At 50.7% G+C, this 24,916-nt stretch overlaps 2 protein-coding genes across 6 annotated transcripts in view; one reads left to right on the top strand and one right to left on the bottom strand.

Annotated features, from left to right (window-relative positions):
- The window catches only part of LOC120865178 (core histone macro-H2A.2), a 53,186-nt gene extending 46,027 nt beyond the window's left edge, over window positions 1–7,159 (top strand). Inside the window, exons 8-9 of the mRNA XM_040242192.1 lie at window positions 4,599–4,773; window positions 6,347–7,159. Of these exons, the coding sequence (XP_040098126.1) occupies window positions 4,599–4,773; window positions 6,347–6,512 (341 nt within the window). The 3' untranslated portion in view covers window positions 6,513–7,159. The remainder of the gene's footprint in view (window positions 1–4,598; window positions 4,774–6,346) is intronic.
- Window positions 7,154–24,383, bottom strand: AIFM2 (apoptosis inducing factor mitochondria associated 2). 5 transcript variants are annotated; one of them, XM_040242189.1, is made up of 10 exons: window positions 24,280–24,383; window positions 16,827–17,020; window positions 16,356–16,471; window positions 15,098–15,217; window positions 14,308–14,400; window positions 12,363–12,471; window positions 11,123–11,275; window positions 9,204–9,404; window positions 8,719–8,893; window positions 7,154–7,482 (listed from the first exon to the last, which is right to left on the bottom strand). In XM_040242189.1, the coding sequence occupies exons 2-9, from the start codon at window positions 17,002–17,004 to the stop codon at window positions 8,742–8,744; spliced, it is 1,122 nt and encodes a 373-aa protein (XP_040098123.1). In that variant the 5' UTR covers window positions 17,005–17,020; window positions 24,280–24,383; the 3' UTR covers window positions 7,154–7,482; window positions 8,719–8,741. The 5 variants fall into 5 exon arrangements, with proteins under 5 accessions (XP_040098123.1, XP_040098125.1, XP_040098124.1 ...); XM_040242191.1 differs by having other exon boundaries at window positions 12,381–12,471; window positions 24,280–24,352; XM_040242190.1 differs by lacking the exon at window positions 24,280–24,383 and adding an exon at window positions 24,021–24,133.
- Window positions 24,384–24,916: the final 533 nt, after the last annotated feature.

Raw genomic sequence — 24,916 nt, 5'->3', positions numbered from 1 at the left:
ATAGGATGGGAAGGAGAGAAAAATAGCTTCTCTGCATAAAACAAGATGCTGCTAAAGAGTTCCAGAGGTAGGAAATAGGAGGTAGGGAAGCAGTATGTAAAAGGATGAAGGGACTTCCCTAGCAGTCCAGTGGTTAAGACTCCATGTTTCCACTGCAAGATCACAGGTTCAATCTCTGGTCAGGGAACTAAGATCTTGTATCACGGGCCAAAAAGTTTAGAAAATTAATAATATTAATTAATAAAAAGATGAAGAGTTACAAACTACTATGTGTGAAATAAATAAACTACAGGGATATATTGTTCAGCGCAGGGAATACAGCTAATATAGCCAGTATTTTATCATAAGGTTAAATGAAGTATAATCTATAAAAATCCTAAAGGACTATGTTGCACATCTGAAACTAGTATTTTATAAATCAACTATACCTCAATTTAAAAAAGGCCTTGACTGAGAATTTTCCAGAATGAAACCCTTGAGTCCTCAGGTTGAAAACATTGAGTATATTTAAAAAATCAAAATAAATCCAAAACCTGGCCTATCATGGTGGCATTTCCAAAAAATCAAGAGAAACCTGAAAAGCAGCCCATGGAAAGGCAGGCATTTGTAAAGATGGTTCTCCTGCCAGCAGACCTGTCAGCAACAAAAGATGCTTGGAGACAGAAGTGTCTTCAAAGCACCAAGGGGGAGGACTGTGCACTAAGAAGGTCACATGCTATTTGTTATTAGTCAACAGGGAGGGTAAAAGGTGCGGAGTTTCAGATAGCAAAAGTTGAGAGTCAGGGGTCCACGGATTCTTGCTGAAAGGACCGCAGAAGCCTCACAGGGAGAAACAGAAATGAATCCAGAAGGATTGAGAGAGCTGCAGGAAACAAGCATAAGCTAAGAAAGCAGATCCCGCTATTAGGGCCAAGTATTCATGCCCCGGGGCCAAACAGCAGTTATCTCCCTGGGAAGCAGGATTTTGTGTGGGTGCATCTGGAAAAGGGAAGATAGTTCATCAGGGTTTAAATTATACCTTTTTTTTTTTTTTCATTCAGTTTCAAAACACCATCACTTGTAAGATATGTCCTTATTGTAAGAAAGAATACATTTCCAAGATGGAGTGTCCAGTAGGAGACCCCACACAAAGCCTGGGCACCTTCAGTTTAACAGAAGGCAAAACATGGACCCACCATGCAGAAAGGGCAGCCAGTACCTGTCTTGACCTTGCCATTGGGTAGACCAATGGGGAAAAGCCTCACTAGGGAATTTGAACCACATGCTGGTATGCCTGTGGATTTGCACTGTGGCCACAAAACCTCAATTGGGAAGGCTAGTGGGACGTGACCTGGGTATGGTAGAGTCCCCAGATGACACAGAAGCAAATGCAACTTCCCTGTGGAAGAACTCATCTCGGTCCAAGCCCACAGCGATTATAAGTGCGTCCAGATTCCAGCCGGGAAGCTGGATTGTAGAGGGGTGGGACATGGTGGTAAAAGTGAAGCAGATGGGCCTGGAGTGAGGCAAGTCAGAGGAAGCCAACAGGTGGTGCCAGTGGCAGAGACAGAGAAAGCGGAACTGGCTTTGGGCGTGAGCGATGACTCTGATGGGCACCTGTTGGACCTGGGGCTCCAGCAAGGTCACTGGTAAGCAGCTGATGAAAACTGAGGACAAAAATTGTTCGTAGGAGCCAGGGCCAAGTGGCAGCAGAGAGAACACTAGGCCTGGGTGGACAGGAGAAGGAGGGGCTGCTGCACAGGGCCGTGGAGACCAAGGATCGGCTGCAGCCGCAGCCTCCCAGCAGGACAAGGGGCCACCCTGCCGTCCACTTGATGGTGGTGACTCTGAAAAGGTGCTGGGCTCCCCTGAAGGAAGGTTCTAGAGGCTCCTTGCAGCCACTCTGCCATCTCAGAGCATGGTACCCACCAAATGAAGGTGACTCACCAGGGGATATCACATCACATAAAGAGTATTAGTAGATGTTTCTACCAAATATCAGAGTCCCGAGCCCCAAGATCACTTGACCTTCACCTTGGCACCTCTAGAGAACACTAAATCGTTACAACTACAAGCCGGGGTTTCCATTTCCAGTTGCCATGGAAATGCTTTGTTTTAGGCTGACCTGCTACCATGGACTTCCTTCAAAATCTAGGGTAAGGACTTCCCTGACGGTCCCCACTGCAGGAAGCCCGGGTTCAATCCCTGGTGGAGGAACTAAGATCCCACATGCCATGTAGCATGGACCAAAAACACCAAAGAAAGAAACAACAACAACAACAACAACAAAAATAGTGTAAATAGAGAGTGTCAGGGGATGAGAAGGCACGCCATTTTTTCTTGATTAACTTAACACATTTCTTGTTTCACTTAACACTACCACTAAGGGTACATTTCTCTTATTTAAAATGACTTTTAACATTAAAAAGAGTATCATTCAGCTGGTAACATGATCATATTTTAAACATATATAAAATAAATCAACCTGGTTTGTAAGAAGCTGAAATCTCCCCAGCATATAAGAACAGTGAGGACCTCAGGGAAGTTGCCCCAAGCAGTGCCAATCCCCACGATACTGGGTTCCCTTGAACCACAAGGCCAGTGGGAACATTCTGCTTCTGGTGTACAAATGTACATGGTCGGAGAGTCAACCAGTCATGCCCGCTGCTGCCTCAGTATTTACATCGACTGATTCCTTAACTCACTCATTCACTAATCAGACACTTGGTACCAGCCTGGGCACTGGGAAGGCAGGGCGTTCACAGCTGTAGCCGACAGGCAGGGGATGCCCCTTGCATTTGTCGCCACCCACAGGTATAGCCTCTTCAGCACGGTGGATGGACATCACTAGGAAACACAGCTCATGTACTGGGTGGGCATCATACCTTCCAAATAAGTCTTTTAAACCAACCCCACATGCTGCTCTGGAAGCCATTAGCAGCGTGACCTGCTCGAAGTCCCCCGGTCTCCCAGAGCCTGGCCACTGCAGGAGGGTGGGGGGCCCCTGCTAAATTTGGTTCCTTGAGTGGCACAGAGCCCCAGCTCCACAAGGTGGGTGGCTTAGAGGCAAGCAGCAGGTGGCTGCAGCCACCGACGCCCCCAGGGGCCAGAGAGTGGCCAGTGGGTCACACCCAACCGCTCCTTTGGAGATCAATGGCCACGGGGACCTACCTAGAGCTCCTCACTATCAGCTCTGGCACTGACAATAAAGAGGTTTGGGGGAGTAAAAAATAAAAATAGGGAGTATGAACTGAAATTATGAGACCAAGCAGGCGTGATCTAACTTCACAACGTGTTGTGAACACCTGCTCGCTGCAGGCTCCTCAGGTATACAGGGATGATCAAAAGACAGTCCCTGTCCAAGGAGGTGTACAACCTAGTAGAGTGGGTCTCAACTTATGGAGGGTCCTCAAATCACCAAGCACAAGGCCTGCATCAGACCTACCAAGTCAGGACCTCAGATGGGGAGAGAAGAGAGGGCTTGTCAGTTTTTAAAAGCCATTGTATTAGTCTCCTATCACTAGAAACTATTACACGTCTGCAAAAATTAGCACAAACTTGGTAGCATCGAACAACACAAATGTATTGTCTTAGCGCTCTGGACATCAGAAGGCCGCAATGAGTCTTAAGAAACTAAAATCAAGGTGCTGGCAGGGCTGGTTCCTTCTTAAAGCAGCTATTCCTTGCCTGTTCCAGCTTCTGTTTGTGCTAAGTTATTTCAGTCATGTCCGACTCTTTGTGACTCTATGGACTGTAGCCCGGCAGGCTCCTCTGCCCATGGGATTCTCCAGGCAAGAATACTGGAGTGGGTTGCCTTGCCCTCCTCCAGGGGATCCACCTAACACAGGAATCGAACCAGCATTTTTTGGCAGGCAGGCTCTTTACCACTCTCGCCACCTGTGAAGCCCACTCCAGCGTCCGGCCTCCTGCATTCCTTGACCCCTGGACACATCACTCCCACCCCTGCCCCACTGTCACAGTGCCTTCACCTACCTTTGACCTCTCTGCCTCCCTCTTATCAGATCCTGTATGATACATTTAGGGCTCAGCTGGATAGTCCAAGATAACCTTCCCATCTCACTGTCCTTCGCTTAATCACATCGGCAAAGTCCCTTTTTCCACATAAGTTATCATTCACAGGTTCCAGGAGTCAGAGACGAGTCCACTGTGTACCTTTGATTGTGTGTGTGCACATGTGTGCTCACTCATGTCCAACTCTTTGTGACCCCATGGACTGTAGTCTGCCAGGCTCCTCTGTCCATGGGATTTTCCAGGCAAGAATACTGGAGTAGGTTGCCATTTCCTCCTCCAGAGGAGCTTCCCAATTTAGGGATCGAACCCACGTCTCCTGCATTGGCAGGCAGATTCTCCACCACTGCACACACTACCTGGGAAGCCCCATGCCTTTGATTAGGAGGCCAGAAGGCAGACCGTGTGAATGTCTGTGGCATGCTCTCACATCTGTTTTCACTGTTTACCCGAAACTTGTGCCAACTGTCAAAAGCAATTCTGACGCGGCTCTTCCTCTCCTGAGGAGGACACAGGAGGTTCAGCCTAACCCCCTGGCATAATGTGAAGACGTAAGAAATAACCTGCAGCATCTCTCTCTCATGTCGCAGCTGCCGTCAGCCAGTCGAGCGGACTTGCAGCCAAATTTGTCATCCACTGTCACATCCCTCAGTGGGGCTCTGACAAATGTGAAGAACAGCTCGAAGAGACCATCAAAAATTGCCTCTCAGCAGCAGAGGACAAGAAGCTGAAGTCGGTGGCGTTCCCGCCCTTCCCCAGCGGCAGGTAAGATGTTCTCTTCGGGGCGGGCAGCAGGGATGCTGGGTCAGTTCATCCAGCCTTCTCCCTGGGAACCAGCTGCGCCCCCACTTGGTCACATCCAGCTTGGCCATGCCAGAGGACGTAACCAAGGACTGCCAGTGGCAGCCAAGCACTTTGACCAGGCGACAGAGTGAGAAACCCAGTTTCCATCGTTCGAAACACACAGAGAAAGGTAGCCTCCAGGAGGAACAGGAGGCAGAGTTCCTTTTTGAGAGCCGGGTTCAAAGGCCACGTGCCCACCAGCTGTCCCTGTCTAGAACACAGAATGGGAAACACCAGGCTCGAAGGCGCTTGCTTCTCAAAGCATGGTCCACCGACCAGCAGCAGGGAGCCCACAGAGTTAGGATGCAGATTTCAGAATCCCCAGGGGAATCCCATGCTGCTCTGGGGTTGGGCGAGCCCTGTGGCTGAGGCTGGAGAAGTGAAAGGTCCTCAGCAAGGGCTTGCTTTCAGGGGTTGGAGAAATGATTGCTGTCTCTGCCTTAGACCCCAACTAGGAGCGGGAGCAATATTTCAGGCAAATAATGAGGCTGTCTGTCCTCACATATAGCATGGCCTCTCCCCTTCCACTCACAGCCAGAGGGAGTTATTGCTTTAATTTTGAACAGCCTCTCTCTTGAGAGTCCTCCACAGCGAAGATGATTTACAGTCTGAAGATGTGACGGCTGAGTCATACCGGAAGGCAGAGAGGGAAGGAATGAGGCTTAGCTTCCTGCCACAATTCTATCGTAACCTAAGTGGGCAGTGCTGGGTCTCCATAGGCTGGCCTGGAGACGCTATGAATGGAATTCTCTGCATACAACTGCAACCACTCACCAGGATGTCCTGGGCTGGGAGATGACAGCTGACCAAGAAGAATTCTTATCAGGCCAGCGCATCCCAGACCCACCCAAGGGGGCCAGGGTGTCACCACAATGGTTGGGTCCCTGGCAGACAGCTCTCCTGTGGCATCCTGGGGCTTGGGGCCCTGCCCAGAATCATCACTGCTGAAATTACATTGGCGCATCCACATGGGTTAGTGAGAGGAAGGTGAAATGCATGAAACAGGAATTAATAAAGATTGCCTCTTTTGAGCATACATTTGTGCCCTTTAATAAATAATCCGTTTAGCATGGAAACCAGTTTTGAGCAAGCTAATAAAAACTATACAGGCTTTCTGCAAGATCAGGTATTTTAAATACCGAGTTGGTATTTTTTAAAGCTAAGCCGGACTTGAGTCAGGCCACATAGATTCAAACACGGGTCTCCTCACCAACCAGCCCTAAAACCATGGTGCCTCTCTGAGCCAGTGTGGCACTTGTAAAGTGGGGACTTTACAAGGACCTTGCCCGTCTCCTTCCCAAGCTGTCCCTCTTCTGGGGTCAAAAGAGATTGTGTGTGGACCCCCCTGCATACAGTAAGACCTTGAGTGACAGGAACAAGGGCCTGGTGCCAAGATAAGAAGAAACCACGTTGCCCCCACCCCAGGCTGAGGGCAGAGTTCCTTCATGGGCCCCAGGACTAAAGTGACATTGGCTCCTCTTTCCTTTTGGCACAGAAACTGCTTTCCCAAACAGACGGCAGCCCAGGTGACCCTCAAAGCCATCTCGGCCCACTTTGATGACTCGAGTGCATCCTCGCTGAAGAACGTCTACTTCCTCCTCTTCGACAGCGAGAGCATCGGCATCTACGTACAGGAGATGGCCAAGCTTGATGCCAAGTAGCCGCTCTGTGTCCACAGGCGGCCACCACACTCACCAACGGGAATCAGGAGGATCAGAGTCACAGGAGCGGGGTTTTATCTTTAAAAGGAGAGAGGAAGGGTGACGGCAGGGGAGCGGAGGGCGGCTGAAAGGGAAGCGGGTAGCAGGAGCTGCGGGAGCAGGCCCTGCCCACGGGAAGAGCCCTCTGCATTTCCATTATTTCATATTCTCGTTAAAAAAGAGCCTCAGTCCGTGATTAACCAGGTCTCCACCAGGCTTTTCTTTCTATGTGTTTTCTTCCTGTTGTTTTAGAACTTTTTAAAAAAAAAAAACACAGACTTTGTTTAGATTTATAGCATTGACTTTTACACACACAGATAATCCTTTCCAAATTCTTAAAATCTTCCGTTTCTCCTTTTTTTGCAAGGGAAGAGGGCGGAAAAAAAAAGTGACTTGGGCTTTGTTGGCTGTCTGTATTCAGTGATGGGAGAGAAGAAAATTAGAAAGGCATCTCACTGGTGCTTTTCTTTTCTGTTTTAGTGCCCCCACCTTTAACCCTATAATATCTGTAACTGCTCTTAAAAAGATTTTGCTTCAGGCTTTGTTTTGTTTTGTTTTGTTTTTTTAAAGAAAATGAAAGAAAAAAAATAAAAGATCCAGTGTCTTTCTTACAATATATTCTTTTATTGCAACATTGTCCTCAGTTTGGAGAACTGTGTCCCCCTGGACGGACACTTCTAGAATGTTATAAGCAGAACAGGGCCTGTCCCTAGGGACAGAGGCTCCCACCATGCCAGGCCCCAGGGCAGACGGCACACAATGGTTTGTGTTTCTCAGGCAGCAGGCCCGCTTGCAGGAAGGGAGCCTGATTGGTTGTGGTCCGCAGGAATGGAGGCCTGGGTGAAGCCTCCATGGGGTGGCCATCCTTTGGGAGAGAGGCACAGTCTCTCTAAGGCATGGGCAACAGCATGGAACAGACTTGGGCCACAGCCTAGACAGGATAGACCACAAGACCCTAGTGAGGCTGGTATCCTAAGAATTCTGGCCAAGTACCCAGAGGTTAAAAGTAGGCAGGGAGAGTCAGGGTGGGCCAGGGCAGGGCCTGAATGTATTCAGATGAACTCATCAGCCACTTCTGCCTTAGGCTTGTGGTCCCAAATAGGCTTGTCCTGATTAGAAGTCCTCTCTCTAACAGAAGAGTCAACTTTTTATTTTTTATACCTTAACATCATTGGTGGCAGGCATTATTGCCACAAGGCTGAGCCTCCAGATAAGTGACACTGGGGTTGGTCAGGAAATCGGAGGAACAAAACCACAGGGTTCCCACAGGGTATTCCTGCCCCAGCATCAGCTAGAGATTTGTCACAAATTTGCCCATGATGCTAGCCTGGAAGCATGCAGGGGTTCCCCTGCTGAACCCCAATCTATTCCCTGAATGTTAGCCAGACTGTAACCCATGAAAATGGTCACATTAGCTTCGCTGCCTTTCCTTAAACATCCCTAGCAGCTGGCAGACCAGGCTTCTGTCTTAACCCTTTAGGGCTATAAAAACTCGCTCTCTGGTAGAATGGACTAACCAGGAGGGAAATTTCATCTAATGCTTCTTAAATACAACCTATGGTATATAGTCAGGATCTAAAAATAGAAATATTTGTTTCATGAAGAATAAAAATGATATGGACTAACAGTTGAAAAATCAGGCTCCTATTAATCTGAGTGTTGCAGGATGTACAGGCTTCCCCAGGCCCCATGTGATGGGAGAGGTTGGGATGCAGACCATCCCTCCATCCCAGCCCCCTTTCCTTAGCTGGTTTTGTGCAGGCCCTCTTTCCTGCCCTTAGAGACAGGGAGATGCTTCCTGCCACCAGGAGAGGGAGCTCTCTCCCTTACTCAGAGCTCTGAATGCCACATACCGCACGCGCACACACACACACAGCCAAGAGGCGGCTGGGGTAGAGAAGGCAGGCTATGCCCTTCCCAGGAACAAGTGAACCCTTCAGCCAGCATGAGTGCAAGAACACCTTGGCAAACCCAGAACGAGTTCCTGAGGGGTGTCTGTTTTGACATTAATATCCCTCTCCCTCTCCCAGTTTTTGGTTTCCTATAAATTGTGTTTCTGGTCGGCACTTCACTGACATCTTACTCCAGGAAAAGAGCTTTTCCCCTTAGGCATTTGTCAAGTGGGTACCATCTGTCAAGAAATCTGATCCCCAGGCGGCGGTGGTACCTGTCTCTCGCCTGGATTCCCCATCAGGGTGGAGACTGTTTCATGGTTTTCCAGCTCGTGGAGACCAACAGGTCCCGGCTCTTGGCCAGCCGAACCATAAGCCGCCCCACATAGAAGCCGCTGATCTGGCCCACACCGTCATTTCTCCCCATGGCCAGGAGGAACGTCAGTGAACCTATGGAGCAGAAACATGCACACAATCTAGAATCCTGCTCACTGTTCACGGGCCTGCAACTCCCTGGGCACAAACCCTTCCCGGGGCCTTCAGTGTCGGGGCGGGGAAATGCATACGGCTTTCAGGAAGGTGGCCAAGTCCCCAGCATATCTTCCTAGAGCTCTGGGTTGGGATTGGGGTTGTGGGGGCGGGTTTCTATCCCTAACTTTCAGAGTGTGTTCTAGCGTTCAGGCATCCTAAAGTCCACAAAGGCTTCTCTGCATCTAACCCAAACTCTCTTAAGACTGTGCCGCATGTGGGGCTTCCTGACCTGGCTTGTAGGTTTTGAGGGGCCTCTGTTTCATGGAGTTGACAATGTTGGCCACGGCGACGTTGGCGTGGAGGCCAGCGTGATAGGCCATCTTGGGCTCCCTCACGTCAGCGCAGTCTCCGATGGCATAGATGTGGCTGTAACCTTCCACCTGGAGGTACTCGTTTACTCTTAGAGCACCGTTGCCGGCCAGCCGGTCACCTGCCAGGAAGAACCAGCCCGAAACCAAGATCCTGAGCTGCCGCGGCCACCTGAACCGCAGTGAGGACTGGCCGTGGTGCTGGTCCGGCCACCCTCTAAAGGCACATCCTCAAGGGGCAAGTCTCCTTCCTGGTTTATTTCTGCCTGACCTCTCCACCTCAGAACGCTTCATGCAAAGGTGAGGTTACAATTCTAGGGTGGAAACTGGTCAGAAATATCAGAAAGGGTCACTTCTTACAAAGCACTTGAGTATGTTACCACGATTAACAAGAATTCACTTATGATGATTAAGTCACAACCTAGGCAAGTCTTGGATTTCCTTCTGAATGAGGATCAGATTTTTTAAATAACCGCAGGGCTTTAATAAATGACAAACGTTTCTTTATAAGGGACTTTAAACAATTTACCTTTGGAAATATAACATTAGGACCATTAGGTGTTAAGTCCTGGGATCTCTGTACATTTTAAGCCCTCGATCCCACCCCCAAACACCCAGGACTAGTTTCTTTCTAGGATTGGATCATTCTTTTCTGCTAGACACACAACAGGAGCTTCTTATCTAGGAAAGGTACTGGGGAGCATATGATGGGGACCTGGGGACACGCCCACAGTGGGGCCTGAGAAGAAACCACTGAGTCTCCAGCCCACAGATGGAGCCATGGGTCCAGCTCCCTCATCTCCATTTTAGTTCAGTAAATCAACGCTGAGCTTTAAGAACAAGAGGTTTCATTATCACCCCCATTCCTCAAGATTGTTCCAAGCTCAAGCGGTCAAATGTCTGGGTCAGGATTTTGGGAGAGCAGCACCTATGGACAGAGAAAGGCCTGACCCTGGAATTTCCCCTGCATCTGCAGAGAAAAGTAAATAAGTGTTAGTCGCTCAGTTGTGCCCAACTCTTTGGGACCCGATGGACTGCAGCCCACTAGGCTCATCTGTCCATGAGATTTTCCAGGCAAGGATACTGTAGTAGGTTGCCATTCCTTCTCCAGGGGATCTTTTCAACCCAGGGATCGAACCCAGGTCTCCTGCACTGCAGGCAGATTCTTTACTGACTGAGCTACAAGGGAAGCCCAGAGAAAAGTAGAAAAAGCAGAGAAGTTACAGAAAGCAAATCTTTCTCTCTGAAACCTGTTTCCATCTCTCACCACTAGGGGCGCGGGATCCAGTTTTGGAAGAGTCTGGTCACTGGGCTGCTGCTGCTAAGTCGCTTCAGTCGAGTCCGACTCTGTGCGACCCCAGAGACGGCAGCCCACCAGGCTCCCCCATCCCTGGGATTCTCCAGGCAAGAACACTGGAGTGGGTTGCCATTTCCCTCTCCAATGCATGAAAGTGAAAAGTGAAAGTGAAGTCGCTCAGTCGTGTCCGACTCCTAGTGACCCCATGGACTGCAGCCTACCAGGCTCCTCCGCCCATGGGATTTGCCAGGCAAGAGTCCTGGAGTGGGTTGCCATTGCCTTCACCTTGAACTAAGTCAAAAACAGCCATCACCATCAAAACAGCCTTCACCATCAAAACAGCCTAGGGAAGCACAGCAGGAGTGAACCCAAACTTGAAGTTTGATGTCACCATTCAGAAGACACCAAAGGAGCTGTTGAGATAGGGTGGGGGTGGGGGACAGAGCGCCGATTCCTGAGGCAGAGTCCTGCAGGACCTTCCCCAGGGGCTGGAGAGAGAAGAGGTAGCCTGCAGAAGGGCCCTCCACTCAGCCTCCCACTTACCAAACGCGCTGCGGTAGGCTGCACTGTTGATCTTGATACCGTTGCAGACAATCACCAGGTTGGCGTCCACCTCCGTGCCTTTGTCTGTCTGCACCTTGATGCACTCACAATGCTCATTGACAGACAGCGCCTCCAGGTTGCTTACCCGCTCACCTGTCAGGGGAGACTCGTTGACCAGGAGGCTGGCGGAGGGCAGCCGTGTCTCCAAGGCCGAGGCCCAAGCCAGGGCTGGCCTAACAGCCAGACACCAGTGCACTCTGCAGCCCTGAGAAGCAACAGCAGGACATCTGGTCCCAAGGGACCCAAGGGGAGGCAGGTTCCAAGAAGCAACTTGGGGAAGTGAGGTTGAGTTTCCCAATAGGTTCTCCGAAAAGTTATTTGAGGAAACCACCTCCCTGAATGTGCACTCCACTAGCCCAGCCAGGCAGGACGAGCCCTCCAGGCTTTTCCCCGTCAGGGACAAGGGAAGTCAAGGGGTCCACTGTCCTTGCTGCCTGGAGGAGGGCTGTACAGCCACTTCCATGAAGCCCAGGAGCCGGGAGGGTTCTCATGGAGCAGACACCTCGCCCTCCCAGCAAAAGGTGAGAGGGTCAGGGAGTGAACTGGGGGGATCACACCCCCAGAACAAGAGCCCCACCCTAATATGCTGGGTAGATCTCTTCCCTCCTGCTCTGGACAAAAGCCATGCTCTTCACCACCCACAAAAAATGAAAGTGTTAGTTGCTTAGTCGTGTCTGACTTTGCGACCCCATGGACTGTAGCTTGCCAGACTTCCTCTGTCCATAGAATTCTCCAGGCAAGAATACTGGAGTGGGTTGCTGTCACCTTCTCCAGGGGATCTTCCCGACCCAGGGATCAAACCTGGGTCTAGATTCTTTACCATCTGAGTCACAGGGAAGTCCCACCACCCTCAAAATACAAACCAAAACCACCTCTTCTCTCCACCAAAGAGACATCATAATTCAGGTAGAATATTTTATGCGATTTTTAAACCATTCAACAAATGGGTCCCACCTGTACTCCGTCCAAAGCAACATCCAGGACAGTGCTGCCTCCACGACACAGAAGTCTGTCAGGACCGGGGCCTCGGCCCTGCCCAGACACACCTTCAGGAGAACAATGAGCTAAACGGCACTGAACAGAAAGCCTGGGCTGAGCGCGGCCACCCTCACTCGGACTGTGGGCAGAAACCAAGCCTCTGCCGGGGAGAGGGACCGGGCAGGAGGGGCCTTGCACATACTCAGCAGCAGCTGCACGCCTTTCCGGAGCAGGATCTCCTTCACTTCCTGCCGGACACAGGGCAGGAGCTCTGTGTCTGCAAGGGCCATCTGGGAGTGAATGAGAGTGACCTGGGGGCAAAGAACCACAGGGCAGAGAAAAAACACTGAGTCTCCCACTCACACAAAGAGGCCCCAAGACATAGCAGCACTTCTCCCCCACCTCCTCCCAACTTCCAGTTTACAGGTGAGGAATCTGAGGCCCCAGAGAAGTAAGTGGCCCACTGGCAGACCAGTTATAAAACAGTAAAGAATCCGCCTGCTATGCAAGAGACCTGGGTTTGATCTCTGGGTCAAGAAGGTCCCCTGGAGACCCAGTCCAGTATTCTTGCCTGGAGAATCCCATGGACAGAAGAGCCTGGCGGGCTACATTCCATGGGGTCGCACAGAGTTGGACACAACTGAACGACTAACACTTTCACTTTCAGACCAGTTAATGGTGAGCTGGGCTGGAACCCATATCTCCCAGACTAGAATTCTTTCAGATGTGCCAATGCTTCTTGACACACACCTCACTGAGAGCCATGTGGAAAATGATTTTCAAGCATCCTTGGACACTTACACAGTCTCTATGTAGGCCATTGACACCCTGTAAATCAGGCTGACATTTACACCAAAGCTGGTTCTAAAACCAGTGCTTCCAGGCATGTCTATTTGCTGCCTGGGTCAGTGCAGTGAAGTGGAAGGCAGCCTGTAGAGATGTTCAGAGCTTGGATTTTGAAATCAGACTGCCTGGGTTGAAATCCCATCTCAGATATCCACTCAGACACCTCCCAGAGACTTTGTAAGGTGGAGAGTCGCACTCGGAGGAATTTTGTAATGATGAAATGACTAAGTAGAAAGTACATAGCTCAGCACATATACGTGTGTACTCAAGTCATGTCTCTTTGGGTCCCTATGGACTGTAGCCCACCAGGCTCCTCTGTCCATGGGATTTGCCAGACAAGAATACTGGAGCAGGTTGTCATTTCTGCCTCAAAAGGATCTTCCTGACCCAAGGATTGAACCCACATCTCCTGCGTTGGCAGGTGGGTTCTTTACTGCTGAGCCACCTGGGAAGCCCCAACTCAGCACATACTGACTCCTCAATAAAGGGTAACTACTATTACTCTTACCTGTCTACTAATTATAAACATACAAGAATTATACTGAGTTATTTACTACTTCAGACCAGTCTCTACCCCATAAATCAAAATTAATCAACTTCTACATCAGTCACTCATAATAATTTCCAATAAATCATCAGAGAATAATAATTAAATTAGCCTATATTGATCTTACTTTTCAAAACCAACCTGCCCTTCTCTAGGGAAAAAGAACCAGCCACAGGCTCCACGTGGCTCCCAGAAGCTGATCTGGCATCAGCTACAGGCAAGCTCTCGCCTCATGGATACATAATTGGTGATCATCACTCAGCCCTAGGCTGAGCGTTTATAGCCTGCTCCGTTTGTCTCGAAGATGCCAGCCAGACAAACGGGAGCAGGGCCACCCTCTCGCAGGCAAGAAAGCAGTGCTGGCCAGTCCTTCCCCAGCAGGGGCTGTGAGGGGTGCGCTGCAGGGTCCCCCTATCTGTCCAGGGAGAAGACTACTGTCTCTTATCCAGAAAAAGTGTAAGTGTTAGTCGCTCAGTCATGTGTCACTCTTGCAACCCTATGGACCTTGATCCCCCGGGTTGGCCTAGAGGGCAGAACCCCTCACTGAATGAGGGCACACCCTAGCTCTCCAGGAAGAATTCCCAGCAGAATGGGACTTTAGGGGGGCCCCAGTACAGAGAGCAGGAGATGGGAAACACATGCTCCCACTTTATGTTAATGAGACTCCCTTCCCAGGCCCTGAGCAAATTCTGAGGTTCATTAGACAAAAAAGAAGCCCACTTTGGGGAGTTCAAACCCAAGGTCACTGGCCTACCTCTTTCTCTGGGTATTCCGTTTTAATCTCTGCTGCCATCTCCACTCCTGCAGAGCCTCCTCCCACCACCACAATGGACTGTGAGCGCTGGACCTGGAGAAGCAGGAAATGTAAGCACACCCTCAAGTCCACCCCACCTCTGGGCCCAGACTAGGAAGTGGGTACCTTGACCAAGGAAGCATAGGGAACCCTTTCCAAGTTCAGGGTCCAAATAACCTTCCTGGGGGTCAGGCTCCTGCTGGGTGTCTCCTTGCATTTCTTACTAAGCTCTCACTACCTGCCCACCTAGCAGATGAGCAGATCTGCCTGAGTTCATAGGCTAGGTTCTTAACTTAAAGTCTAACATCTGCTCATGACTATGTGAGAAGATCCCCAGGCCTCTCAGTGGCTTTGCAGAGAAGGAAAGGCCTGACCTCAGTCACACGGCTGCATGACCTTCTCCAGGTCCCCATGCCTCATCTATTCAGTGGAGACAGACCCATTCCACCCACCTCTCAGGATCCCCATGAGAACCAAGAGCATGGATCCAAGCCCGCTCTATAAAACATATGCCCTGTACAAACAGGAGCCAATAGCTACATGAGCAGGTCTAGATGCCCATGTCCAAACTTCATGACAGGTCCAAAGGTCTTCTCCCAGGAGCCTCTTTCTGGTAACTCTGCATCTCTGCAACCCCAGACACCTCCTGGCGGCTCCCTGCTGCAGCCCCAGGTGTCCTGCAGCTGTTTCACTCTCCAGGCACCCCCCAAGCTCTGTCCTCAATCCCCGCCCCTGGCAGCGGGCAGCTCACCTGTGTCACCATGTTCTCATAGGCCTGGATGGCCATCTGCTGGCTGGAAACCTGGTTAAACTTGCCCGGGAAGAGCCCAGTGCTGCCCGTGGCCAGGATGAGATGTGAAAAGGGTAGGGCCTGGGAGGAGCAAGGGAAAAAAAAAAAAAAGGTGAGGGTAGAGCCTGGGCTTCTGCATCCAACCCCAGGCTCCACCAGGCAAAAAACTATTTCTGGGGAATAAGTAGGATTCTAGCTTCCAGTGTGGAGTTAGTCTAGAATCTCCCTATTACTACATTTATTCTAGAAGAAACTTCCCCCATCCTGGCCAAAAGAAGGAAAAAAAAAAGGGGGGGGAGAAAATCCCTTGGGCTGGCCAAAAAGTCCATTCATTTGGGTTTTTTTCCATAAGATGTTACAGATATAAAATTGACAAAGGCAGAGCTGCTCTGATGGGAGGGAGACTGGAGGGTCTGGATCCCACTCAGCCCACCACTCCCCCATGGAGGCCTGAGATGCCCTCAGGGACCCAAAACCACAGGATAAGGAGGTTTCTATCATCATGCCAAGCAGAGGTTCTATAGTCTTAAAATTGATTCAAGGAGGACTAATTCACAAGAAACCACGCACTCATTAAAGACAGGAATTGGAGCCCCTTTGTCCAACCCCCACTTAGCTTTGACTAGAGCAGAGGGCCAGGCTGGAGGGGACCCCCCCAGTGCGCGGGCAGGTGGCGGCTCACTGACAGATTTCTGGTCCCTTGGGGATCCACCAAACACTGAACTTACGCCAGTCTGGGTGCTGGGTCTGAGGAGCACTAACTCCAGGAGGAAAACCTCTGCACCCCTCCCCCACCGGGTGATGTGGGATTGTGGCACCTACCCTTTGATTCCAGACAGTGAGGGGGCCTCTGGGCTGGGCGAAAAAAACTGCCTGGGTCCACATGCTGGTGGAGTCTTTCCAGCTGTGGGGTCTTGGGCAAGCCTCTTAAGGTTGGGGTGCACCTCCCTCCCAGGGTCACAGTGGACATTAAAGGAGAACACACTAGGCTTCAGACAGTGCCTGGCATACAGGGAGGGCTCCAAAAATGTCTGCACCACTCTCCTGTGGCCGCTGGGGTCTGGTCTCGGCTCAGGAGGCATCTGCTATCTTCCAGGCACAGGGAAGGGATGGGGGCGCCTGGTCCCTGAGGAGACCAGCCCAGGTATCCTCCCACCAGCAACCACATCCCTGGGGCCTCCTGAAGTCAGCTGAGAACAGCCAGCTCCGCTGGACTCACCTGGCCATCCTCCAGCACCACCGTCTGATTCTTCAGGTCTATCTCGACCACCAGGCCCTGCCTGAAGTTTTCCTTGAAGGTCACCGAGTAGGAAATGAATGTCTTTTTGGCAAACCCTGGCGAATGGATAGAAAGGAGGTTGCAGTATAAAGCTGGGCTGCCCTCAGGAGGCCAGAATAACTCAGAACCCGTCCTGAGCTGCATGCCAACAGTGACACCGCAGGTTAAACGCCCCCTGGGTAGCCACTACACCCTAAAGCACCCAGTCTGAGCCCCAGGTCCTCAAGGAAGCTCACACTCTGACTTCTGGGGCCTTCATGTGGTAGCTGCTTAAGGGCAGGGACTTAAGATTCCCCAGAACTTGTCAATGGTGGAATTTAGGCACCTTGCGGTAAAGGGAGAAAACCACCCTCTGACCCACAGTGGTGAATAGGCACTGTCACAAAGAAAGCCCAGAGAGGGGCCCCTTACCACTCTCCACGGAGGCCCGGAGGGCTGCCACGTTGTGGTGGAAGGAGTCCTTCATGTCCACCAGCACAAAAGGGATGTTCAGTGCCTGCAGCTGGCTGGCGGCAGCAATGCCACCAAAGCCCCCGCCCACAATCACAACATGCACGGCTCCCGCGTCCATCGAGACCTGGGACCCCATCTCGGACCAGGCACTACTGGGATAGGAGGAAAGACCGTATCAGATTCAGGGGGGCTCAAGGTTGAGAAGGCAGAGGTGGGCCCACAGCAAAAAAGGCCTCAAATGCCAAGACTTGATTTTCTGAAAGCATGCAATCACCTTTGAATGAAACCCCAACTTTTGTAAAATTTGAATTAAATTCCAAAGGAACAAGGGGTATCCTAATTCCATCTCATCCCCCCAGCCCTCCAGTTCCCTTCTCCAAGGCATCTACTGTTACCAAGTTTATATGAATCCTTCCAGAAATATTCTGTGCACCTACAACCATAATTATTTTTTTTGCACGCATTAAACAACTATTTTGCACTTATTTTCACTCATTAATATATTCATTCAGTCAATAATATAAATTAATGAACCTCTTCCTCTTTGATGTGTTCTGTGCTGTGGATGCCATAGTCAGAGACAGACAGAAAGATAAAGCTTAGCCCTTGTAAGGGAGGATTTCAAACTCAAAGGGCCAGTGGATGATGTGGGAAGCTGGGTGGGTGCACAGTTCCAAGGAACAGTGGGTGTGCCTCTGGGGAGCTGGTGAGCAGAGGCCACGTTAAAGGAACAAACAGAATTTTTTAAGGAGCGCACTAAGCAGACAGTGACCAGAGTCCACCCAGCTCACAGGTCACCAGCTTCAGCCCCACGTCTAAGGAGATCAGTTAGCCGGTAAGACAACCAGCCTATACAATAGGCTGCGGTGTGAGGCTATGACAGCAGGGTCAGGAGGAGGGGGCTGCTGGAACAGAGGAGGTGCAAAGGGACTGCTGGGTGACATCCTCCAGGAAAGAGGCGGCAGGAAGGAAGCTCTGCTGCGAGAAGAAACAGTGCTGGTTAAGGACCAGGAAGGAAGCCTGCAGGTGAGAAAGAGGCTGGAGAAGTGCTGATCATGAGGGCTCCAGGGAGAGCGGCAGGTGATGCAAGGTCCTGCTTGATGTCCAGGAAAGGGGACCTGCAATCAAAGAGAACATCTGCAAGGAAAGAGGGCCAGGTCTGCAGGCCAAGTGTGGCCCAGGCTCACACACACACGCATGAGCACAGCAAGGAGGAGTGGGGAGGAAGCAGACAGACAGCAAGCTGCCAAAAAGCGATGCAGAAGCCCGTTCCGGCCCACCTTGTACCCTCAGGCAGCACTGCAGGCAACTGGAAGGCCACCACTCTGCCCTGCATCATCAGTGTGGTCTGGGGCACAACACCTCCCCTCTCTGGGCCTTCATTTACCCTCTGTAATGGGAGGGGCCAGCCCGCAATGTCCTTGAACAGTAGCTTTCCAAGACACAGTGGTCCCCAGATCTTCTCACACTTATGCGGACAGCTTATGGTTGGACCTCCAGGCACTGTTGCCATTGGTATTCAAATACACACTAATTTCTCTTCTGGGGAAGTAAAAACCTGGGTGAGGGAGAGCAGATCTGGCATAGGAGATTGGAGGGAATTTTTAACTTTGCCTTTCATTGACTAAATGGTCCCCAATGTGTTGAAACTTATGCATTCTACCATTCTTTTTAATTATGACTTTTTTATTGGAGGAGAAATATCAATAACCTCAGATATGCAGATGACACCACCCTTATGGCAGAAAGCAAAGAACCAAAGAGCCTCTTGATGAAAGTGAAAGAGAAGAGTGAAAAAGTTGGCTTTTAAGGCCAACATTCAGAAAACATTCAGAAAACGAAGATCATGGCATCTGGACCCATCACTTCATGGCAAATAGATGAGGAAACAGTGGAAACAGTGGCTGACTTTAATTTTGGGGGCTCCAAAATCACTGCAGATGGTGATTGCAGCCATGAAATTAAAAGACACTTACTCCTTGGAAGGAAAGTTATGACTAATCTAGACAGCATATTAAAAAGTAGAGACATTACTTTGTCAACAAAGGTCCATCTATCTAGTCAAGGCTATGGTTTTTCCAGTGGTCATGTATGGATGTGAGAGTTGGACTGTGAAGAAAGCTGAGCACTGAAGAATTGATGCTTTTGAACTGTGGTGTTGGAGAAGACTCTTGAAAGTCCCTTGGACTGCAAGGAGATCCAACCAGTCCATCCTAAAGGAGATCAGTCCTGGGTGTTCATTGGAAAGACTGATGCTGAAGCTGAAACTCCAATACTTTGGCCACCTGATGCGAAGAGTTGACTCATTTGAAAAGACCCTGATTCTGGGAAAGATTGAGGGCAGGAGGAGAAGGGGAACAACAGAGGATAAGATGGTTGGATGGCATCACTGACTCAATGGACATGAGTGTGGGTAAACTGCGGGAGTTGGTGATGGACAGGGAGGCCTGGTATGTTGAAGTTCATAGGGTCGCAAAGAGTCAGACACAACTGAGTGACTGAACTGAACTGAGTTGCTTTACAATATTTTATTGGCCTCTGTCATATGTCAACAGGAATCAGTTTTACAAGTGAGAAACTGACAGGGCTGGGACCAAAACAAGCCCACCAACAGGTATTGTCACCTTCACGGTCCCAGGCCCTCAGAAAGGTTGTCCAGATATAGCCCGAGGAGTGTTCATCAGGCTGAATCTGCCAACTGGGCCAGGACCCAAGAGGACCCCAGGGACCAGCCAGGGACAGAAGCAGACACCAGGAGCTGAACAGGGCCTGGGAATGTGGCAGGTGGTCAGGCAGGCTATGGAAGGGGTACATTTCACCTGCCCCCTTCAACATGGCTCTCCTCTGTGCCAGCCTGCCCTTGGGGCCAGCAGCCAGTGAAGAGGTCTGAGAACCACCCAGAGAGCTCTGCTTCCAAAGCCAGAGGGGTCATAGGACTAAGAAGCTACCAGCTTGTTGGGGAGAGGGGTCCACCATGGGCCACCCAGGGAAGCTTGAGGTGGAGCCCTGAAAAACAGCTGGAGCTAGGGGCCTTCATTACAGAGGAAATAGCTTGGGCCAAGAAGTCCAGTGGCAGGAGGGGAGAGGGCGTGAAGGGTTCAAGGAACAGGTTTGGGCAGTCAGGAAAGCAGGTGACAGGGGCCAGCACACACAGAGGACTGTCATGTCAGGCCAGTGTCTGGACCTACAGGCTGCCCTGAGGCCCTCACAGGGAAGAAAGGCCCGTGAGCCCAGCACAGGCTGGACGTGCAGTGGGTCAGTCAAACGAGTTGAACTCCTGCTCCCTCAGCGACCCCAGGATCATTAACTGGTTCCCCGGAGGGCAAACCCTGGCCTCACCCAACTAGGCACAGCCCTAGTTGAACTAAGTCTCTAGTTGTCCCAGGTGCAGAGTGGGGCCTAAGCACACACCCAGGCCCAGGAAGGGCTGCCGTAGCCAGGTTGGGGAAAGGAGGCATTTCTTAGCCACAAGCTGCCTGAAGCCCCTCTCCTGGAATCCACCCTTCTCTCTCCTCCACTGACCCCTGACACACTCACTTGCGGACAGGGGGCCTGGCGGCGCTCCAGCCCATTCCACCCTTTCTCCTCCCTTGCCCAACACTCTTAGATACGCTCCTCTCTCTTGGCTCATCCAATGCCAATTCTCACCTGGGCCCTGGACTCCCCTCTGATCAACCGTGACCTACTTCTCCAGACACCTAAACCCTTGGCTTAAGCCACAGATCTGCACTCCCAGGCACACACCCTGTAGGGGCTCAGAAAGCAAGTGTGCAATTGGTGATGTTGAACTATAGGTTCTAACGTAGTAGCAGTGCTGGGCAAACAGCCTGAACCAATGGGCAACTTCCATCAATCAGTGGAAACCTCCACCAATGGGAGATTATAGGCTAGTTATTATACACCCATACGGTGGAATATTCTGGAGGCAGTTTTACAGTGGAAGATTTTTTACATGAAAAGTTTGTTCATGATTCATTTGCACCCACAGATTATACAAGACCAAGAGAGAACCATAACATAAACTATGGTCTGTGGGTGATTATGTCAATGAAGGTTCATCAAATGTGACAAACGGAACACTCTGGTGAGTGACGTCAATAATGGAAGAGGCTGTGCGTGTGTCGGACAGAGGGCGTGTTGAAAATTTCTATGCCTTCCACTCAGTTTTTCTGCGAACCTACGACTACTCTAAAAACATCATAAAGTCTTAAAGAAAAAAAAAAAAAAAGCTTGTCCATGAAAAAGTTAGACAATAGAACAGCACGTAGAGCCTGATCTCATCTGTGGACCACCAAGCACAGGTACCTAGCTACTCCTACACACACACATGTAATGATGAAAACAGCGGGCATCCGCTGAGCTTTCAGCAACATCTTTGCATTCAGTAGCGGGGGTTCCTCTTCATTTTGGCAAGAACTTCAGGAACTTGCCCAAGATTAATCCTCAGCAGTCTGACATCTGCACTCTAAACCTAAATGCTAATAGTGCTTGCCAGATGATGTTTTTACTTTCTTCTTTGAGCTTTTTCCCCTCTTTTTTGGTATTGTTTGAATATTTTTTAAGTGAGTATGTCACTTTACAGAAATAATAAAGTTTTAAAGACAGAGCAGGCCTCCTACCCCCTAATTTTCTAAACTGAGATGTTTGGGGGATTTCTCTGGCAGTCCAGTGGTAGGACTCTGCACTTTCACTGCCGAGGGCCGATTCAATCCCAGGTCAGGGAACCAAGATTCCGTTAGCCATGCGGTGCAGTGAGATGAGATGTTTTTCATATATTATGAAATTCACTATCTTAGAGTGTACAATCCGGTGGATTCTAGTACATTCGTAAAGTTGTACAACCATCACCACAATCTAATACCAGGACATGTTCATCACTACTCCCCTAAAAAAGACTCCATATCCATTAGCATTCGTTTCTCTTTCCTTCCTCCCTCCAACCCCTGCAATCATTAATCTTTCTGTCACTATAGATGTGCCTACTCCATACCTTTTGCTTCTGGTTTCTTTTGCCTAGCATGATATTTTCAATATTCATCCAAGCTGTTACTTGTATCAGTATTTCATTTTTTTTTATGGCTGAGTAATAATATTCTATTGTATGGAGATAGCACACTGTGTTTATCCTTTGGTCCACTGACAGACATCTGGGTTGTTTCCCCCTTTTGGCTAAAGTGAATAATGCTACTATGAATGTATAACTCTTTGCATGAACAAAAAAGTTCTCTTGAGTATATACCTCTGAGTGGAATTGCTGGGTCCCATGGTAACTCTAGACTTCACTTTTTGAGGAACTGCAAACTCACCCTCTGATTTTACTGATCATCAAGCCAAGAGAATGAGCACAGAGGATCTTGACTGAATCTTCCCAGATGCAGAAATGTCAGCATAAAAGAAGGTCCAAGAGAACAAATCCTAACTGTCCAGCAACTGCTAAGTAATGCTATCTTTGCTCCTTCCCAGACACACACACAATGTGGCTTATACTCAGATTTTCTCAGTAAATCCTGTTTCCTCTGCCAAGGACACTCAGCCTGATCCCAATGGGACTCTTCTCTAATAAAACAAAGGGCTTTTAGAAATCAACTGAAAAACAAGCAAGTAACATTTAGGCCAAAGCTGTGAAGAGGTCATGTCTCAGAAGACACACAGCGGGAACCATGTGGGCTCTGATCAAAGGGTGGATATCATCCCAGAATTGTTTCATAGAGATTACAAATAAAACCTACCACTTTCTAGAGCTCACTGGTTATGCCCAAGGTAGATTCCACAGCCATTTCCAGAGTGGCTGACCTGGATGAGAGGGCCTAGCGTGCGTGTGTACGTGCGTGCTAAGTTGCTTCAGTCATGTCTGACTCTTTGCGACTCCATGGACTGTAGCCTGCCAAGCTCCTCTGTCCAGGGAGTTCTCCAAGCAATAACACTGGAGTGGGTTGCCATTTCCTTCTCCAGGGGACCTTCCTGACCCAGGGATTGAACCTGCATCTTCTGCATTGCAGGTGGACTCTTTACCACTGAGCCACCGGGGAAGATCTGAAAGGGCCTAGAGAGTGACTCAAAACACCATAAACATACCCCTCCGCACAGGGGAAGGCAAAGGGGTGAATGGCCTCCCTCGCTGGATAACAGGGCCCGGGCTGAGAGTGGGCACTCCACAGCCAGCTCCTCAGGAAACATATGCAGAACAAAACCCCAAAAGACCAGTTTCCGAAAGGGACTCAATTCTGAAAAAGGGGTTGTCGTTTCATGTCCCAGGAGAGGGCATTTTTGGACAGACAGGTTCCTTCATGTGTCATATAGCCTCTGGTGCCAAAACCCAGGCCACACAACTTGTACAGTCTCCTGGGAGCCAGTCACTTTGTGGTTCCCTTAACATCCCCACAGTCTGTGCCTGGACCCTGGCTTCCTCATTTCACCACCAGACATAGAGATCAGGCTGGCCCTGGAGCATACCTGCTCTGCCCAGCCCCTCATTTACCTGATGGATAGTCCTGAGCAAAGTCCCATCCAGCTGGGCCTCACCTCCCGCTCTGAAATGGACCCTCCAAATGAGAGGTTACTGACTGCACTCCTTGGAGGCCTCTGAGAGCTTAGGGCACGTACATACCCAAGGAGGCCTCCTTGATGTTTTAACACGTTTACATATTTTGAACACAAGGTGCAGAGCTGGGACACGTGGAAGCCCCTTCCCAAACCAAGTCTGAACCTCTGCCCTGTGCCTTCCCTGCTGTGGCACCATCAACTCCCAAGCCCCTTGCCTCTCTCAGTGTCATGGTACAATCAAGGGGCAGACAGAGTGTAACCAGAGGGGAAACACAGGGTATATTTAATGGGTGCTTTGAAACAAAAATGCCAGACATCAGGCACCAAAAGCAGCTCCTGCTGGATCAGGAATTCCTGGACCCCGCCGGCAAATCCGAGTTACTTGAGTCACCTCTGGCCCTAGTTTCCGGGAAAGCTGGAGCTCCGTGGAGGAGCGGACCTCCCAGTGCACCCTGGAGCCTGGGTAACCCCCGCATTTTCCTCCTGACCCTGAGGCTTTGCTCCCGCCTTGTGACACCGGCTTCAGTCCGCCCACGGCGGCTTCCACCGTCTAGCCTCGACCCTCGGAGCCCTCCCGGGATGGGGGTCGGGGGAAGGTGTCTGCCTTACTTGGGAAGACTTAGCACGGATCTCCAGGGTAGGGGGTGAACGAGGTGACAGGCAACTTTGCTCCATCCTCGCTGGAGCAAACTTCCTCCTTGACTTTTGGGGGACCTGGGGGGCGGTGCAGGCCTGAACCCCACTTCCCATACAGATCGCCCTCTCCTCCCAAGGCCACATCGGGCGCCCCGGCCCCCGACGCTGTTCCGGCACCTTGGGGCCCAGCAGCCGCCGGGGTCCCGGAGAGCCCGCCCGGCGTGCCCCTCACCTGCCGGCGGTCTTTTGCCGCTCCCGCTCCCGCCAGCAGCTCCCGTTGTCGCCGCCCGGCCCGAGGCCCCGCCCGGGCCGGCGTGACTCGGCGCGTCCGCCCTCCAGCCTGGGCTGTGCCCCCGGCGGCCTCCCAGGGAACTGCAGCCGCCCAGGAATCAACCGCTCCAACCGTGGGCCCTTGACCCCTGCGGCCGAAGCCGCCCGCGCTGCGCCGGCCCTGCTCCCCTGCGGGAACCCCTACCAGTCGCCGTTCCTTGGAGCGCGGGCTCCCACGCGGGCTGTGGGACCTCGGCGGCGCGGATCACCAGCACTCTGCCCTCGCTTAGGTAACAAGCTGAGCACCTAATCCATGTCTGTATTGTGCTAGGCGCGCGGGGTGGGGGCGAGGGGTTGTAAAATGTAGAACAAGACAGGCATGGTTTCTGTTTTCCTCGAGGTTGATAGTCTGGGAAAAGATACTACACTGCAACAACAACAACAAAAAAAAAATATATATATATATAACTAATTGTAGTAAGAAAGACTGGGGGCAAAAGAAGGGTGCCAAGGCCTCTCTCCAAGGATAAGTTAGCCCTGGGCAGAGAGGAGGCAAAGAACTGACAATGGGGGCATTGCAGGAGAGGCTGGGGACAGAG

Source organism: Oryx dammah, unplaced genomic scaffold, assembly GCF_014754425.2.
Source record: "Oryx dammah isolate SB20612 unplaced genomic scaffold, SCBI_Odam_1.1 HiC_scaffold_6, whole genome shotgun sequence".
NCBI classification, from domain to species: Eukaryota; Metazoa; Chordata; class Mammalia; order Artiodactyla; family Bovidae; genus Oryx; species Oryx dammah.
This window is presented reverse-complemented; position numbering and strand designations above follow the sequence as displayed.